General features: G+C 43.9%; 1 protein-coding gene across 2 annotated transcripts in view; it reads left to right on the plus strand.

The window, feature by feature from the left end:
• Nucleotides 1-20,742, plus strand: part of SNTG1 (syntrophin gamma 1) — a 795,295-nt gene that overhangs the window by 573,975 nt on the left and 200,578 nt on the right. For both annotated transcript variants that reach the window (XM_040354181.1, XM_040354180.1), the window contains one exon: nucleotides 9,317-9,374. In XM_040354181.1, coding sequence (XP_040210115.1) covers nucleotides 9,317-9,374 — 58 coding nt within the window. The remainder of the gene's footprint in view (nucleotides 1-9,316; nucleotides 9,375-20,742) is intronic.

Genomic DNA, 20,742 nt, shown 5'->3' on the forward strand with positions numbered 1-20,742 from the left:
TTGCAAGAAAGTAAAGTTGAACCCCCAAACATTATATATTTTTTTAAAGCAAAGGCCCTACAGATTAAAATGGTGGGTGTTGCAAAAAAAATTTCCACACAGTATTTGCGCAGCGTTTTTTCAAACGCATTTTTTGGGGAAAAAATACACTTTTTTTTATTTTAAAGCACTAAAACACACTATATTGCCCAAATTATTGATGAAATAAAAATTATGATCTTAGGCCGAGTACATGGATACCAAACACGACATACTTTAAAATTGCGCACAAACGCGCAGTGGCGACAAACTACATACATTTTTAAAAGCCTTTAAAAGCCTTTACAGGTTACCACATTAGATTTACAGAGTAGGTCTACTGCTAAAATGACTGCCCTCGATCTGCCCTTCGCGGTGATACCTCACATGCATGGTGCAATTGCTGTTTACATATGACTCCAGACCGACGCTTGCGTTCGTCTTTGCGCAAGAGCAGGGGGGGACAGGGATGCTTTTTTTTATTTTTTTAATTTTTTATATATTTATTTCGCTTTTTTTATTTTATTTGTTAACTGTTCCTTCCATTTATTTATTTTTTTATCATTTTTATTGTTATCTCAGGGAATGTAAATATCCCTTATGATAGCAATAGTTAGTGACAGGTACTCTTTTTTTTTTAAATGGGGTCTATTAGACCCTAGATCTTTCCTCTGCCCTCAAAGCATCTGACCACACCAAGATCGGTGTGATAAAATGCTTTCCCATATTCTCAATGGCGCCGTTTATATCTGGGGGGGGGGACATTCCCTCCCACTGAATGTAAAAGCAGTCTAGAGGCTAATTAGCCGCTAGGACTGCTTTTACATGAAAGCCGACCGCTGGCTGAAAAGAATGATACCAAGATGATGCCTAAACCCGCAGGCATCATTCTGGTATAACCATTCAAAGTCCTGCAACATACCAGTACGTTGATGGTTCTTGTTGGACATGTATTGTAATCTTTTTTTTTTTCATGCAGTCTGTTGGCTGAACAAAAAAAAGATTGATCGGTGGGTATGCCCACCATTAGAATACCTCCCTTCATCCACCCACTTCTAATGATGGGCATACATGCACCATTTATATATGCCGAAGCATGGGGGCATCCTCCCGCAAAAAAGTTATGCCGCGTACGGTCGGACTTTTCTATGCCGCGTACACACGGTCGGACTTTTCTATGCCGTGTACACATGGTCAGACTTTTCCACAGGAAAGCCTCCGTAGGAATGTCAACCGTATGTACGCGGCATTAGGAGCAAAATCGCTCCTCCGCCCCTAATGCCCCCATGCTCCGGCATATATGCTCTTTTTTGAACTGTAGTGGTGAAATCACCTCCTACAGCATTGGAGTCGCGGCTTTATATATTGTGGGAGCAAACGCTGTTGCTGTCACGCTAAATAAATCCGCACTGCAACTGAATGGCGTACCTGCTAAGCAAATGATGGTTAACATTAAAACAAAGTAACATTCCAGTATAACAGTAAGATCATACCATACCTGCAAAGCAAATACCTATAAAAAAACATAGTAAAAAATAAAACATTTTTTAACGCAACCTGTGCCTAAAATATATATATGCCAAAGCATGGGGGCATCCTCCCGCAAAAAAGTTATGCCGCGTACGGTCGGACTTTTCTATGCCGCGTACACACGGTCGGACTTTTCTATGCCGTGTACACATGGTCAGACTTTTCCACGGGAAAGCCTCCGTAGGAATGTCAACCGTATGTACGCGGCATTAGGAGCAAAATCGCTCCTCCGCCCCTGCTGCCCGCATGCTTCGGCATATATGCTCTTTTTTTTAACTGTGGTGGTGAAATCACCTCCTACAGCACTGGAGTCGCGGCTTTATATATCGTGGGAGCAAACGCTGTTGCTGTCAAGATAAATAAGTCCGCGCAACAGCTGAATGGCGTACCTGAAAACAGTAAAATAAATTACATACCTGAAAAGCAAGCATGAAAAAACATAACAACAATAAAACTTTGCAGAATAGAATACAGTAAAAAAGAGCAGAACAATAGAGAGAGAATAGAGAGGGAGAGAACAATAAAACGACAACTATTTTTGGTTTTTTTATTTTATATTTTTTTGTGTGTTTTTATTTTTTACTTTTTTTTTTTTAACACTTTTTTTTGTAACTGTGAACTGTAACTTCAACTTTTCGGTTCCAGGTTTGGGTCTCTCAAAATGCGATGGCATCTTGGGAGACCCTGTGTGAGTGTGCCTAGCCTGTGAAATGTTTCACCCTACACTAATAATTAACGTGTGTGTGGAAGCGTTCAAAACATTCACCAATACAAAGACCAGGATTGCCAGGACATTTGGGACAAAAATAACGGGTGTCACGCCTAAATCCGCGCTTGGTACAGACACGACATTTTCTTTGGGGGGTTCGTTGGGTAGGGGTACTCGGGAGGACATAAGAAAAATGCCTCTCATGCAGTCGGCTTACTGCATTTGGTAGGAGATGGTGAGGTACAATACCGCCTGGATACAGGAGTTCTGTGATGATATCCCTCTGGAATTGAAGGAAGGATTCATTCCGTCCTGAAGCTCTGTATACGTCATGAGCATTCAGTAGAGCCAATTGAAATAAATGTAGAGACACTTTTTTGTACCAGCGTCTCGTCTTACGGGCAATATGATACGGCGCCATTAACTGGTCGTTGAGGTCCACCCCTCCCATGTTTTGGTTATATTCGTGGACACAGAGGGGTTTCTCCACAACACCAGTCGCCGTACGAATTTGGACTGTCGTGTCTGCGTGAAGGGTGGTAAGAACGAAAACATTCCTATTGTCCCGCCACTTCACAGCGAGCAAATTTTTACATCTGCAGCAGGCTCTCGCCCCCGGCCTAACACGGGCATCTACAAGCCGCTGGGGGAAGCCCCGGCGATTAGGTCGCACGGTGCCACATGCTCCAATCTGTTGATCAAATAAGTGGCTAAAAAGTGGCACGCTGCTGTAAAAATTGTCCACATACAAATGGTACCCCTTTCCGAATAAGGGTGACACCAAGTCCCAAACAATCTTGCCAGCGCTCCCCATGTAATCTGGGCATCCTTCCGGCTCTACCTGACTATCTTTTCCCTCGTAAACCCTAAAGCTCCATGTGTAGCCTGTGGCCCTGTCACAGAGCTTATAGAGCTTGACCCCGTATCTGGAACGCTTGCTGGGAAGGTACTGTTTGAAAGACAAGTGGCCAGCAAATTTAATCAGGGACTCATCAACGCATACAACCTGCTGGGGATTAAACAAGGCTGCAAAACGTTCGTTGAAATGGTTTACGAGGGGCCGAATTTTGTAGAGCGGTCAAATTCAGGGTCTCCACGTGGACGACAAAGTGCATTGTCACTGAAATGCAGGAACCGCAGGATCGCCTCGTATCGTTTCCTGGCCATGTGAGCAGAGAAAATGTACATATGGTCAATGGGATGTGTGGACCAATACATCCGCAATGACGGAAATTTGTGTATGCCCATGTTGAGGGTAAGGCCCAGAAAGGTCTTAAATTCGGAAACCTCGAGAGGTTTCCATTGTTTGGCAAGGCGAGACTGGGGGTTAGCGGCGATGTAAGTACCAGCATATAAATTAGTCTGGTCCACAATAGATCTATAGAGATCTTCCGTGAAATACAGCGAATAAAAATCAAGTGACGTAAAGTTCGCTGTATCCACCTGAATACCGGGTTGGCCAGTGAATGGGGGAAGTACAGGTGCTGTAGAAGTGGTGGGGACCCAATCAGGATAGGCAAATTCTACAGGAAGGGCACTATGGGCACGACGGGCCTGTCTCTGTCTTCTTCTTGGTGGCAGCGGGACACTGCTTGTGCTTGCCACATCGCCAGCTTCAACTGCACTTATGGGACTCGCCACGTCACCAAGTGTTACTGCAGTGCTGGATAAACGACCAGGGTGTACTAGGCCGCTGGTGCTTGCCAATTCACCAGAAGGAATAGCGGCGCTAGTACTGGATCTCTGCTCCATACGAGGGTCCTGCGGTTCTTGCTGCTCAACAACATCAGAATGGGATCGGGTACGCCTGGCCTTAGCAGGGACCTCAACTTCGTCGTGCGAGCTATCTGACATGGAGCCGCTGTCGTAAATGGGTTCATATTCTGAGCCAGAATCTGTCAGATGCGTGACCTCCTCCTCTTCACTATCTGACATGCACATGAACTCCAAGGCCTGCTTATCATTGTACCTTCGGTTTGCCATTTTGGACTCTAAATTTAGTGGTACAATGGTAAGGATTCACAGGTAAAAAAAGCACCTGACTATAGAAAAGCAAATGTAGAAAACGCTTCAAAAAAAACTGTAAGCGATCGCAGGGATCAGGCCTGTCTCTGCGAACGCTGCAGTTATGTGTCTTGTGTTTTGTAAGTGACAGTGATCGATCGATACTGCACTTGGGTGGGTTGGGCTGGGCAGAGGGGGAAAACGCAGGTGCTAGCGGGTATCTGGGCTGATTCCGCTAACAATGCGTTTTTGGGTACCCTAAACTGCTGGGTACGCTAGTATAGATCTGATCAGATCAGGTATCGATCCGTTCAGATCCTATACCACTAAGGGGGGTGTATGCTTAGCGAGTGGGTGTAAGCGGTACTGGCTCTAACCTAACGCTGCCTGGGGCGACGCAGACCCTGACTGGCGCTAAAATTAAATTTATATCACCCGCCGGGTGATCAGGGGGTTAAACCTATTGGGTTATATACGGCGGGTGCTCTGATGCTATAAACAGCAAACTAACCAACCAGCGTCAACCGTAACACTTATACGGTGATCACTGGTGAAAGGGTTAACTAGGGGGCAATCAGGGGGTTAAAACCTTTATTCGGTAATATATGGGGGTACCTAACGCTTTCTAAAAACCTGGTGGCGAACCTAAAATAACTAAATAACTAACTGGCTAACCACGTCACCAGTGACACTTATACAGTGATCAGTGGTGAAAGGGTTAACTCTAGGGGCAATCAGGGGTTAAAACCTTTATTTATGGGGGTACCTAACGCTATATAAACCTGGCGGCGAACCTCAAAAAAAACTAACTGCCTAGCGGCAACAGTGACACTAATACAGCGATCAGAAACCGATCGCTTAGTGACACTGGCAATAGGGGTGAAAGGGTTAACTCTAGGGGCAATCAGGGGTTAAAACCTTTATTTATGGGGGTACCTAACGCTATATAAACCTGGCGGCGAACCTCAAAAAAAAACTAACTGCCTAGCGGCAACAGTGACACTAATACAGCGATCAGAAACCGATCGCTTAGTGACACTGGCAATAGGGGTGAAAGGGTTAACTCTAGGGGCAATCAGGGGTTAAAACCTTTATTTATGGGGGTACCTAACGCTATATAAACCTGGCGGCGAACCTCAAAAAAAACTAACTGCCTAGCGGCAACAGTGACACTAATACAGCGATCAGAAACCGATCGCTTAGTGACACTGGCAATAGGGGTGAAAGGGTTAACTTTAGGGGCAATCAGGGGTTAAACCTTTATTGGGGGGGGGGTAGGGGGCTACCCTGGACCTAAAGGGGCCTAAACCTAACTGCCCTGACACTTTTTTCTGTCACACTGACACTAAAAGCAGTGATCAGAAAATAAATGATCACTGCAATCAGTGACACTGTGACAGGGGGTGATCTGGGGGTGCTGGGGGGGGTGATCGGGGGGGGTTATGTGCCTATGTGTGCTGTGTCAGTGTGCTGTTGGTGCAACTCACAGTACTGACGTCTTCTCTCCTCTGGAACCGGACGAAAAGACCGCCAGAGGGGAGAAAACGTCACTTCCTCCCTGCCTGTGTTTACAGTTACACAGGCAGGGAGGGCTCAGGTGCAATCTGATTCGCCGAGGGAGATCGAGAGGGGACGGCTGGAAACCAATAGCCGCCCCCTCCTCCCGGACCTCCCGTACACCGTTCCCGGCCCTCGCATGTACCGGAGGGGGTCCCGATCGGACCCCCGAACCGAGGTAAGGCGGGGACGTACCTATACGCCCATGTGCCTGTACGTGCCATATTGTGGACGTATATGTACATGCGGGGGTCGGGAAGTGGTTAATAAATAACTGCTAACATCAAGCAAGAACAAAAACTGCAATATAAAATGGAAGTAGTGACACACTCGCCTCCTTACCATGCAATAAGCGCCGGAAGTGACGTCACAAGGCTCTACCCGATGCGTTGCGTCACTGGTCACGTGTCTTCCTCAGGGATAAGAGCCATGTAAAGAGCACCGGGTATTTATACACCATCTACACCAATAGGTTTGCCTTAGTAACAAGTGAGTCATCAGTTCATTATTTTTGGGTTTTATGTTAACGGCACATTATATTGAATAAGCGCACCACTCCCCCCTTCTTTTTTCATTTGTTTATGCAGTGATTTTGAGTACACAACTAAGTGGTTGCAGCTGTTCACATTCATTGTGTTTTTGTGTTTATTTGAGTTTACTCTGGTTTTCTATTTCACTATATTCATTGTAGTTATTTTCACTTTAAATGATACATAGTAGCATGCAATTTTCATCCTTATAACACATCTAGATCGCAAAGCCTGCTGTACAGAGTTGCAAATCATTTGTCAGGGAAAAAAGACCCCATATACTGTATGTATTCTACTTGTGGTAAACAACTTGTCTGGAGTCTAGCCTTAACGTTTATTCATGTATAGAATGCTATACACTATACACTTCCCCCACTGTTGTTTTTGTTGTCTTTCTACAAGAGATATAATAAACCTGATGCTACATTATACATCTAAAAAAGTATAAACCGTGTCAGGTACACTTTAACCTTAATTTCCAGAGTGAATCATAAATAAATATTTATATGTGCAAAACAGTATAGGAATTAATAAATAGATAAATTAATACATTGATTGCTCTCTAAATAATGAAATAAAATACTTAATCTATATGTGCTGTACAGTACATCCATTAAGCAATGACTATTATTATGTTCAGTGTTCAGATAATGGATCAAATATACAACTACTATTAATGATACCACTTCTCAAATTGCCTTGCCAAAATCGCAATCACAGTTCATCTCAGTGCTCCACACATAAAGTAAAGTACATCTAGTGAATCTAAAATGCTTGCTGCACTGTTAATCTCTCTTTTTCAACTGTACCACAGCCTGTGATCACCTCCACATTCCACCCTTTGTGTGTGCCACTCACCAGATTTGTTGTGACCCCTTATATCATAAGAAGGTTAATTTTCTTTTTTAGTTGCTGGATGTTCTTTCTTCTTTTTGCTTGGTTCTCTCAGGCACCACCACCATAAAAGGAAAGGGCTAACAATAGGGATGAGCCGAACACCCCCCCGTTCGGTGCGCACCAGAACCTTCGAACGGACCGAACGTTCGCGCAAACATTTAGAACCGCATTGATGTCTATGGGACTCGAACGTTCGAATTCAAAAGTGCTCATTTTAAAGCCTAATATGCAAGTTATTGTCGTAAAACGTCTTTGAGAACCCGGGTCTTGCCCTAGGGAACATGTATCAAAAATGGTTGTTTTTTCAGAAGCAGTGATTTTAATGATGCTTAAATAAAAAAAAATAAAAAAAAAATGAAAAATTCCTTAAAATATTGTAACTGCTGGGTGTCTATAGTATGCCTGTGAAAACGTCTTTGAGAACCCGGGTCTTGCCCCAGGGAGCATGTATCAATGGAAAAAAAGTTTTAAAAACTATCGTTTTTTTCAGGACTCCTCCATTGATACATGTTCCCTGGGGCAAGACCCGGGTTCTCAAAGACGTTTTCACAGGCATACTATAGACACCCAGCAGGTAAAAATTTTAAAGGAATTTTTCATTTTTTTTTTTTTTGTTTAATTTAAGCATCATTAAAATAACTGCTCCTGAATCTTTAGGTGCAAACTACAGAGCACACGGTCAGTACACACCAAGTAGCTTTAGGTGCAAACTACAGAGCACACAGCCAGTACACACCAAGTAGCTTTAGGTGCAAACTACAGAGGACACAGGCAATAAACCACGTAAGAATACTGCAGCTAGCACAATCACCTGCCTGCCAGTAAATTAGGAAGAATTGATCTAGCTAAACTAAACAGTGTATAAATATATGTACAACACCTGGGATGTATATATATCCTCTACACACTGTAACATTAACTGACTAGCCTGCCTGCCTGCCTGCCTGCTCTATCTACCTGCAAAAAATGAAACTGGCTCTGTCCTCTCTTAACCACCACACACTACACAAGGCCGACCTCCAGGCGGCCTTTTATAGTTTGGGGCGTGTACTAAACCCCCTAAGCCATAATTGGCCAAAGCCAATATGAGTTCATTGTATATTACCAGGATGTGTTATGTGGGGGAGGATCACCTCATATTATGATAAACATAACATAACATATGATAAACATGTCCAAGCTAGATATGTAAACAACCTGTCACTCAAAGCAAGGAGAGAGGAAAGGACTTTTTATTTGGACAGGTTTTTATCTGGAAGTCTGTTAATTTTCACTGAACAATAAAAGAGGACTGCTCAGAGCTGCATTAACTCTGTGTGGCAAGACTGGGCACAGATGATAGGAAATCGTATACTCTACATTGTGACATAAAAAAAAATGTGGGGTTTAGATCCACTTTAATGTGAGAGGGAGACTGCATGGGCCCCCCTGAGGCAGGGACGGGGTTGCAATTGTGACCCTGCAATCCCTTATACTACGCCCATGGGATCTTCACAAAGTAAGTTTGCAAACTTCAAGGCTGCTCAGATTAATTGGAGTAGGCTATAAATAATTAAAATACAATGTAAGAATTAATGAATAATTTTACATTAGAACATAGATGCACGTTAATATTTTGCTAATGGTTGGGAGTCTTTAACTTTTCAAGAAACATTTTTAATACAGTTTTTATGGGTCTTCTTTTCTCTTTGCGGTCTATAAGCTGTGTAATCCCCTTACCGCATTTGTCTTTTCTGACAAGGTTTGTATCTTACCTGTCACTGAGTGTCTGTACACTTGATGATAACTGAAGCAAAGCTCTGTGGGCCTTAATGTCAGATTTGAACATTTCAAACATGGATAAGGCATGGTCTTGCTCTGATGTATGCATAGGAACACAGGTCACAGCAGTTCACATACGGCTGACTGGTAAGATAGGAGTATACTTGTGTATGCATAATAGAATAAGCAATATTGCTTAATGTCAAAACTTTACAATGGTGGGTATTATTTTATTTACTAAAAATGGCTTTAATTCTAATTTCCCACATGTAAAAATTTAATTTCTCTTTTATGTGTTTTTTTTTTCTAGGGAGGAGCTGAACATAACATCCCAGTTGTCATATCAAAGATATCCAAAGAACAAAGAGGTATGTTAATGCCTGTATATGAATAAAACAATATCATTGCTGCTAAGTGTTTGGAAATGTACTAGTAAGGTGTTTGTTAAAAAAAAAAAAAAACATTTCTGAGAGACATGAAAGCTGCCATTGCCACTTCATATTATAGAAATGCTAGTTATCTGGCTGTTATGTTTACTCTCTTCAATTCTTTACATTCCTTACCTGAAACAAGTTTGCAAATAAGTAGGGCTGGGCAATTCATGGGTGCATTGGTTTGTGAAATTTCTGAATAGGAGAGCATTGTGTATGTGTGTGGGGAGAGGGGCTGTTCTAGAGTGGCATGCATGCACCAGCTATAAGAGGACAGACAGCAGTAGTGTCTCAAAAAGCAGAGCCGGTGGATAAACAAGAGAGCTCACTCCTTTTGCTGCTCCTCAGTTACCTGTGTGGGTATCTACTTGCTTGGTAGCTGCAGCTGGTAGACCCATGGCAGAAACTACCCTAGAAAAATCCAGGTAAGGGGGTGAACGTGTGTAAGGGGGCTTGTGATTGGGCAATATTTTAAGCCCACTGGTACAAGTCCCTGCCTTGCTTCTTCTTCTTCTTCTTAGGCCTCGTACAGACGAGGGGACAGTCCGCTGAAAACGGTCCGCCGGACCGTTTTCAGCGGACATGTCCCCTCGGAGATTTCTGTCTGATGGTTGTACACACCATCAGACAGAAATCCGCACGGACAGACAGCGCGGTGATGTGTCCGCGCCGTTGCCACGACGATGATGCGGCGACGTGCGCGACGCTGGAAGGTCAATGCTTCCACGCATGCGTCGAAGTGATTCGACGCATGCGAGGGATGGCGGCCGCTCGGACATGTACGGTGAGTCTGTACAGACGACCGAACATGTCTGACGGAAAGGATTCCAGCGGACATGTTTCTTAGCATGCTAAGAAACATGTGTCCGCTCGAAAACAGTCGGGTGGACAAATGTAAACCTGTCTGGTCGGCCGTACACACGAGAAGTGAGTAAGTATTTCTCTTATGGCAGAGCCGGTAAGAGGAAGCTCTTTCCCATCCCCCAGCTGCTACACAGAGCAATAATGCTAATGTGTATTAGCTGATAAGAGTGTGCCTAGGCACAACAGGCACACCCTGTGCACATGCCTATGCTGTTAATTAGTCTTTATATTCTGAAGAAAAGAATGTCCACCCAAAAGAAGTATAGTTGCTGAACTTTATCGATGTTACTTTAAAATATGGAATTTACAGTCACATCACATAGACATCCTATCCCGGGTCACTTGACAATACTTTGGCAATCACATAGAGTGGACGATATGCAGCAGCCACAGGTGAAAGCAGCATATAACGATTCGCCCTTAAGCCATATTCCCTTAACGTAGTCTTTATCTTTCCCAGGGTCATTAGTACTCACTCAGAGGGCTTTGGCTTGCCTTAGGCTATCGGCGTCCAGCTCATAACGCCTTACCTGTAGTCCTTTTAGACTGGATCTCTGCAGTTACACCTCTGGCTTTAGTACACTTCTTCTAGGTCCTTCAGGGGAATAGACTCACTTTAGAGAACACTTGGCTTGGCCTAAAAGGCTTTTTGCAACCAGCTCTAGCCTCCACCACCATAAGAGACAGGATGACTACAGTCAGCTCTTCTGAGTGCAGGACTATCTCTCCCTGTTTTCCTGCCCTGTCCAGGGCCTCCACTTAACTGACTACATGTGCATGCTGGTGGGGTATCTGGCTCCCATATCCCAATTCCATTAGTCTCCTCTCAACCTGGCATATATTTGCCCACTGACTCACTCGTGACATCACTACACGGGGGCTCTAGCTAAAAGGGACCTAGCACCTGATTACACTATTCCAAGATGGAGCCACCTAGTGGCAGACTAGTTAACTGCACCCTATTACAGATGCATGTAAGCTTGTGTTGGAGAGACCCTACCAGGAAATCGAGTGGACTGGAGAAAGAATCTGTAACCTGTGCCTGAGGGGTAAATTTGCAGCTAGTCACTAGAGTTCTTGCAGCAAAGATCAGTCACTTAGACCAGTGGTCATCAACCCTGCCCTACAGGGCCCACTAACAGGCCAGGTTTGCAAGATAACTGAAATACATCACAGGTGATATCATTTGCTGCTCAGTGATTGTAGTATTCTAGACTGCATCTCCCCATGGTAATACATAAAACCTGGCCTGTTAGTGGGCCCTGCAGGACAGGGTTGATGACCACTGACTTAGACTATATTCCCAACAGATGTGCTGGCTTACATTGATCAATGCATGTCAGCACATATACATTGTAAAAGCAATTTATTTCAATATGAGCAGTTCACACCCTACCTGTCCTGCTTTTTTTCAGCGTAACACAACTCAGTCCGTATAAACAGTGAGTTGCAGCTTCCTTTACAAATAAAGCTTGGTGAAGTTTAAAAATAGGTAAACATGTATTGCAGTGCATTTTAAAATGCAACGCAGCTTGTGAATGCATGTTAAGACACGTGCATTTATGTGTACTCAAAGCACATACAGTGGAACCTTGGATTACGAGCATGATCCGTTCCAGGAGAATGCTCGTAATCCAAAGCACTCGCATATCAAATTGAGTTACCTTATTGAAGTCAATGGAAACGAAAATAATTTGTTCCGCATTGACTTCGATAGCATGCAATACCGCATGTGGCCAGAGGCGGGCGGGCACCGGAGAGCCTCAGAAATGGCCGGAAAGGCCCGAGGACAGTTTGGCTGACCTCGGCAAACCTCGGAAAGACTCCGTTCACGAGCCTTTCAGAGGTTTGCCGAGGTCAGCCAAACTGTCCGCGGGCCTTTCCGGCCATTTCTGAATGGCGACGATCGTCGACGTTTGCCACTGGCTCTGGCACCCCCCCCCCCCCAACTCAGGCTAAATGTAGCACTGCACACAGCTTTGGCCTGAATGCTGCTCGTTTTACGAGACAACACTCGCAAACCCAGTTAGGATTTTAGGAAATACAGTGCTCATATTGCGAAACACTCCTTAACCGCGTTACTCGCAATCCGAGGTTCCACTGTATTGTCATTTAAATAGACTCATACTTTATGTCAAGAGATAAGAAAAAATGCAGCATCTGACATTGAGGAGAGCTGACACTATTCTACACAGCGTTGTGCAGATAGAGAGGAAGCCGAGGAACGATGACAGCAGTTCAGAAGCTGCAAGTGACAGGAGGGGAATTTCAGCTCTGCCTATAGAAATGTAAATGATCACTGTATGTCATACTCATAGGTATCCTTTGCCAGTAATTAAACTATTTAGAAGCGTGTAGGGAGCCCCTGCCAGCTCTATTGTGGCTACACAACATGCATACCATTCTCATTATTATGTAATCTGTGTGATATGGAAATAATATTAAAGGGGTGTTCTGGCCCAAAAAAAATAAAATAAAAGCCAGCAGCTACACATACTGCAGCTGCTGGCTTTTAATAATAGGACACTTACCTGTCCTGGAGTCCCTCAATGTTGGCACTGCAGCTGATGTTTCCATTAGCTGTGGGGTGCTGCCACTGCCATTGCGGGTAAGAGAACAAGGCAGTGTAGCCTTTCGGCTTCATGCTGGGAACCCTACTGCAAATCTCCTATTGGCCCTCACTGGTCCTTGCTGTCTTCTGAGACCTGTGTGTCTCCCAGAAGACAGCAGGGGGTGGAAGAGGGGCCAGACATGATGTAGATCGCAGCGGAATTTGTATTAGACAGGTATCTGCTCCCCCATGAAAGGTGCCAAATGTGACACCGGAGGGGGGGGGGGGGCGGAAAAGCGGAAGTTCTATTTTTGGGTGGAACTCCAGTTTATTGTGTAATTGGTTGAATTTGGATATGTAAGATGATTGGTCAGTAATTAATGAGGAAATGGTAATTGGAGTTAGCTTCTTATATTGATGTACCAAACAAACATATATTGAGGTAAATGATTTGCCTGGATGAGATCAACTACCTGACTCCCCACGCGTTACATTCTGTGTACACAGTAAAATTCTTATCTGATGAAAGACCTGGCTCTGCATCCTGGGAAAACCACTTATGCCTTTTCAGATGTCCAAACAAAATTACAGTTTGTTTGCTAAGGTGAAGAGAGGGTGGCTACGTTCCTACATACAGCCGGACCACAGAGAAGTAACGTAGCCACCCTCTATTATGGAGTCAAAACGCAGCAACAGAAAAAAAAGGGATTTGGAGGCAGGGCCGCCATCAGGAATGTTGGGGCTCCTTACACAGCTTCAGGCATGGGCCCCCTGGAGCAGAGAACCGGGGGGGGGGGGGAGCGGGGGAGTTTTGTAAGTTGAGAAGTGGGGAGTGTCGCAAGTTGAGAAGCAGGGGGTGCCGCGAATTGAGAATGGGGGGGGTCGTCGCGAATCGAGAAGATGGGGGGGCTTCCGCGGAAATTAAGGAAAACTTAAAAAAAAAAAAGGGGGATGCCATCCGGGGCCCTGGGGACCACCAGGCCCTTTAGAGGGGTACTGCCTGTACCCCCCTGATGTGGGCCCTGTTTGGAGGAGACAAAGAGCATTTTCAGGTACTTTAGTTTAGTATCACTTTTACTCCATATCTTTCAGCTACCTATATAGTCATATGCATAGGCCCGGATTCACAATCATCGGTGCATATTTATGCCGCCGTAGCGTATCTCTTTTACGCTACACCAGCGCAGCGCACAGAGGCAAGCACTGGATTCACAAAGCACTTGCTCCCACTCACTGTTAAAGATACACTGGGTTTTCTCGGCGTAAGCCAGCGTAGGTGGAAGTGAGCCATGCTAATGAGGCGTGACCCCATGCAAATGATGGGCCAAGCGTCATAGAAGTACTTAAAATGACCGGCGCATGCACCGTCCCGTGGCCGCATCCCAGTGCGCATGCTCAGAATCACGCCTAAACAACTGCCTAAGATACGTCGAATCACTGCCTACGACGTGAACGTAACCTATGCCTAGTCATATTCACGTACAACGTAAACGACAAAAGATACAAGGGCTTGTGTTCCCTGGTCCATACCTTTGCATGAGTTACGCCTCCTATATGGGGAATAACTTTACGCCGGACGTACGACTTACGCAAACCGTGTATATTATGCGCCGGGCGCAACTACGTTCGTGAATCTCCCTCATTTGCATATGTGCATAGAAAATCAATGGGATCGGCAAATGCGCCCAGCGTAAATATGCGCCCACGATACGACGGCGTAGGAAAGTTACCTCTGTCGGATGAAGCTTATTTTCCGGCGTATCTCAGTTTATGGGCACGGCGCATAGATATGACGGCGCAAACTTACACGGCGTATATGGAGATACGTCGGCGTAAGTGCTTTGTGAATCCGGGCCATAGTGTTTTTAGAGTTGCACCTAGTTCTAGTTTAGATTTGTTTAGGACTGCAAATTAAGGATGTTTAACTGAAAGCGTTTGTAACCTCAAAAAAATAAAAATAAATCCTGTTCCTTGAAATCATGTTAAACAGCACAGTGCTTGTGTGGTGTTTAGTGTCCAATTGTATGATGTAAAATACCTGGCTGTTCCTGTGTCTCCCCTGTGTATGCTGACCACGGTAATCATGGCTGCTGCTTCATGATACTGTGGTCAGTTTACATGCCACCATCATCCCACTGTCTGCTCTGTTTTTTCCCTCTCCCCCTTCCTTGTTGCCTATCAGTTCCAAAGCCTGTGTGTGAGAGCAATCTCTTTCCCACCCCTCCCCTACTACTGCTCTTCCCTGTGGCATGAAAATACCTTTTATAAACAACTGTCATCCCCTATGTTTTATCAAGATCTAAAGTACTGTTTCCATTTTATTTTTTTATTCTAATCCTAAATACCTTCTCTCACAGCACTGATATGCGGCCACATGACCTTACTCTGCTGGCCGCCTGACGTCAGAGAGCCATCTCAGTTCCTCTCTCCACATTCCTTAGATTGAAAAGGAGGGCAGAGGAATGTAACGTGACTGCACATTGGTGCTGTGGAAGAAGGTATTTAGGAATGTTTTTATAAATAACGGACAAACAGTACTTTAAAAGTATGTGCAAAACAGGTGACCGCACTCAAATCTTCAGAAGTATAAATGCTTTAATTGTAAAAATCCACGCATACAGTGCCTTGATAAAGTATTCATACCCATTGACATTTTCCACATTGTGTCATGTTACAACCAAAAACCTAAATGTATTTTATTGGGATTGTATGTGATAGACAAACACAAAGTGACAAATAATTGGGAAGTGGAAAGAAAATTATAAATTGTTTTCAATTTTTTTTTACAAAAAAAAAATGAAAAGTGCGGCATACATTTGTATTCAGTCCCCCTGAGTCAATACTTTGTATAACCACCTTTCGCTGCAATTACAGCCACAAGTCTTTTTGGGGATGTCTCTACCAGCTTTGCACATCTAAAGAGTGACATTTTTGCCCATTCTTCTTTGCAAAATAGCTCAAGCTCTGTCATATTGGATGGAGAGTGTCTGTGAACAGCAATTTTAAAGTCTTGCCACAGTCTAAATTGGATTTAGGTCTTGACTGTGCCATTCTAACACATGAATATGCTTTGCTCTAAACCATTCCATTGTAGCTCTGGCTGTATGTTTAGGGTCGTTGTCCTGCTGGAAGGTGAACCTCTGCCCCAGTCTTGCAGACTCTAACAGGTTTTCTTCTAATGCCGCGTACACACGATCGGAATTTCCGATGAAAAAAGTCAGATGAACTTTTTTCATGGGAAATTCCGATCGTGTGTGCGCCACATCTGACTTTTTTTCCATTGATGTTTAGAAATAGAACATGCTTTTTTTTTTTCTGATGGGAAAAAAAAAACGATCGGAAATTCCTATCATCTGTGTGCAACTCGGCTTGTCGTAGTGTTTTACGTCACCGCGTTTTAGAAGGTCAGAATTTAGTCTGACAGTGTGTATGCAAGACTGATGGAAGTCAGCTTCATCAGAATTCTGACGGAAAATTCCATCGGAAATTCCAATCGTGTGTACGCTGCATAAGATTGCCCTGTATTTGGCTCTATCCATCTTTCCATTAACTCTGACCAGCTTCCCTGCCCCTGTTGAAGAAAAACATCCCCACAACATAATGCTGCCACCACCATTTTTTATGGTGGGGTGTTCAGGGTGATGTGCAGTGTTATGCCGCATACACACCATCACTTTATGTGATGAAAAAAAACGACACTTTCTGTGAAGTAAAAAATGACGTTTTTGAAACTTCAATTTTCAAAGACGAAGTTGCCTACACACCATCGTTTTTCTCACAATGTTCTTGCAAAGTGAGGTTACGTTCACCATGTTTTACCATTGAAGCTTGCTTCATAAGTAGCTTCTGGGCATGCGTGGATGAAAAAACGTCTTAGAAAACTACGTTTTTTGCCACACACGGTCAATTTCTGTGAAGTAAAAAGTGCACTTTTGAAAAACGACACATAAAATTGAAGCATGCTTCAATTTTTTTTGGTCGTTTTTTACAAGACATAAAACGACGTTTTCCCCCACACACAGTCAATTAAAGTGACGTTTTTAAAAACGTCATTTTATTTCATCACATAAAGTGATGGTGTGTACGCGGCATAAGTTTTCTGTCACAGCGGATCGCAGCGGAATTTGTATTAGACAGGTATCTGCTCCCCCATGAAAGGTGCCAAATGTGACACCGGAGGGGGGGGGGGGGGCGGAAAAGCGGAAGTTCTATTTTTGGGTGGAACTCCAGTTTATTGTGTAATTGGTTGAATTTGGATATGTAAGATGATTGGTCAGTAATTAATGAGGAAATGGTAATTGGAGTTAGCTTCTTATATTGATGTACCAAACAAACATATATTGAGGTAAATGATTTGCCTGGATGAGATCAACTACCTGACTCCCCACGCGTTACATTCTGTGTACACAGTAAAATTCTTATCTGATGAAAGACCTGGCTCTGCATCCTGGGAAAACCACTTATGCCTTTTCAGATGTCCAAACAAAATTACAGTTTGTTTGCTAAGGTGAAGAGAGGGTGGCTACGTTCCTACATACAGCCGGACCACAGAGAAGTAACGTAGCCACCCTCTATTATGGAGTCAAAACGCAGCAACAGAAAAAAAAGGGATTTGGAGGCAGGGCCGCCATCAGGAATGTTGGGGCTCCTTACACAGCTTCAGGCATGGGCCCCCTGGAGCAGAGAACCGGGGGGGGGGGGAGCGGGGGAGTTTTGTAAGTTGAGAAGTGGGGAGTGTCGCAAGTTGAGAAGCAGGGGGTGCCGCGAATTGAGAATGGGGGGGTCGTCGCGAATCGAGAAGATGGGGGGGCTTCCGCGGAAATTAAGGAAAACTTAAAAAAAAAAAAGGGGGATGCCATCCGGGGCCCTGGGGACCACCAGGCCCTTTAGAGGGGTACTGCCTGTACCCCCCTGATGTGGGCCCTGTTTGGAGGAGACAAAGAGCATTTTCAGGTACTTTAGTTTAGTATCACTTTTACTCCATATCTTTCAGCTACCTATATAGTCATATGCATAGGCCCGGATTCACAATCATCGGTGCATATTTATGCCGCCGTAGCGTATCTCTTTTACGCTACACCAGCGCAGCGCACAGAGGCAAGCACTGGATTCACAAAGCACTTGCTCCCACTCACTGTTAAAGATACACTGGGTTTTCTCGGCGTAAGCCAGCGTAGGTGGAAGTGAGCCATGCTAATGAGGCGTGACCCCATGCAAATGATGGGCCAAGCGTCATAGAAGTACTTAAAATGACCGGCGCATGCACCGTCCCGTGGCCGCATCCCAGTGCGCATGCTCAGAATCACGCCTAAACAACTGCCTAAGATACGTCGAATCACTGCCTACGACGTGAACGTAACCTATGCCTAGTCATATTCACGTACAACGTAAACGACAAAAGATACGAGGGCTTGTGTTCCCTGGTCCATACCTTTGCATGAGTTACGCCTCCTATATGGGGAATAACTTTACGCCGGACGTACGACTTACGCAAACCGTGTATATTATGCGCCGGGCGCAACTACGTTCGTGAATCTCCCTCATTTGCATATGTGCATAGAAAATCAATGGGATCGGCAAATGCGCCCAGCGTAAATATGCGCCCACGATACGACGGCGTAGGAAAGTTACCTCTGTCGGATGAAGCCTATTTTCCGGCGTATCTCAGTTTATGGGCACGGCGCATAGATATGACGGCGCAAACTTACACGGCGTATATGGAGATACGTCGGCGTAAGTGCTTTGTGAATCCGGGCCATAGTGTTTTTAGAGTTGCACCTAGTTCTAGTTTAGATTTGTTTAGGACTGCAAATTAAGGATGTTTAACTGAAAGCGTTTGTAACCTCAAAAAAATAAAAATAAATCCTGTTCCTTGAAATCATGTTAAACAGCACAGTGCTTGTGTGGTGTTTAGTGTCCAATTGTATGATGTAAAATACCTGGCTGTTCCTGTGTCTCCCCTGTGTATGCTGACCACGGTAATCATGGCTGCTGCTTCATGATACTGTGGTCAGTTTACATGCCACCATCATCCCACTGTCTGCTCTGTTTTTTCCCTCTCCCCCTTCCTTGTTGCCTATCAGTTCCAAAGCCTGTGTGTGAGAGCAATCTCTTTCCCACCCCTCCCCTACTACTGCTCTTCCCTGTGGCATGAAAATACCTTTTATAAACAACTGTCATCCCCTATGTTTTATCAAGATCTAAAGTACTGTTTCCATTTTATTTTTTTATTCTAATCCTAAATACCTTCTCTCACAGCACTGATATGCGGCCACGTGACCTTACTCTGCTGGCCGCCTGACGTCAGAGAGCCATCTCAGTTCCTCTCTCCACATTCCTTAGATTGAAAAGGAGGGCAGAGGAATGTAACGTGACTGCACATTGGTGCTGTGGAAGAAGGTATTTAGGAATGTTTTTATAAATAACGGACAAACAGTACTTTAAAAGTATGTGCAAAACAGGTGACCGCACTCAAATCTTCAGAAGTATAAATGCTTTAATTGTAAAAATCCACGCATACAGTGCCTTGATAAAGTATTCATACCCATTGACATTTTCCACATTGTGTCATGTTACAACCAAAAACCTAAATGTATTTTATTGGGATTGTATGTGATAGACAAACACAAAGTGACAAATAATTGGGAAGTGGAAAGAAAATTATAAATTGTTTTCAATTTTTTTTTACAAAAAAAAAATGAAAAGTGCGGCATACATTTGTATTCAGTCCCCCTGAGTCAATACTTTGTATAACCACCTTTCGCTGCAATTACAGCCACAAGTCTTTTTGGGGATGTCTCTACCAGCTTTGCACATCTAGAGAGTGACATTTTTGCCCATTCTTCTTTGCAAAATAGCTCAAGCTCTGTCATATTGGATGGAGAGTGTCTGTGAACAGCAATTTTAAAGTCTTGCCACAGTCTAAATTGGATTTAGGTCTTGACTGTGCCATTCTAACACATGAATATGCTTTGCTCTAAACCATTCCATTGTAGCTCTGGCTGTATGTTTAGGGTCGTTGTCCTGCTGGAAGGTGAACCTCTGCCCCAGTCTTGCAGACTCTAACAGGTTTTCTTCTAATGCCGCGTACACACGATCGGAATTTCCGATGAAAAAAGTCAGATGAACTTTTTTCATGGGAAATTCCGATCGTGTGTGCGCCACATCTGACTTTTTTTCCATTGATGTTTAGAAATAGAACATGCTTTTTTTTTTTCTGATGGGAAAAAAAAAACGATCGGAAATTCCTATCATCTGTGTGCAACTCGGCTTGTCGTAGTGTTTTACGTCACCGCGTTTTAGAAGGTCAGAATTTAGTCTGACAGTGTGTATGCAAGACTGATGGAAGTCAGCTTCATCAGAATTCTGACGGAAAATTCCATCGGAAATTCCAATCGTGTGTACGCTGCATAAGATTGCCCTGTATTTGGCTCTATCCATCTTTCCATTAACTCTGACCAGCTTCCCTGCCCCTGTTGAAGAAAAACATCCCCACAACATAATGCTGCCACCACCATTTTTTATGGTGGGGTGTTCAGGGTGATGTACAGTGTTATGCCGCATACACACCATCACTTTATGTGATGAAAAAAAACGAGTAAGTAAAAAATGACGTTTTTGAAACTTCAATTTTCAAAGACGAAGTTGCCTACACACCATCGTTTTTCTCACAATGTTCTTGCAAAGTGAGGTTACGTTCACCATGTTTTACCATTGAAGCTTGCTTCATAAGTAGCTTCTGGGAATGCGTGGATGAAAAAACGTCTTAGAAAACTACGTTTTTTGCCACACACGGTCAATTTCTGTGAAGTAAAAAGTGCACTTTTGAAAAACGACACATAAAATTGAAGCATGCTTCAATTTTTTTTTGTCGTTTTTTACAAGACATAA

This window comes from Rana temporaria, chromosome 5 (genome assembly GCF_905171775.1).
Source record: "Rana temporaria chromosome 5, aRanTem1.1, whole genome shotgun sequence".
NCBI lineage: Eukaryota > Metazoa > Chordata > Amphibia > Anura > Ranidae > Rana > Rana temporaria.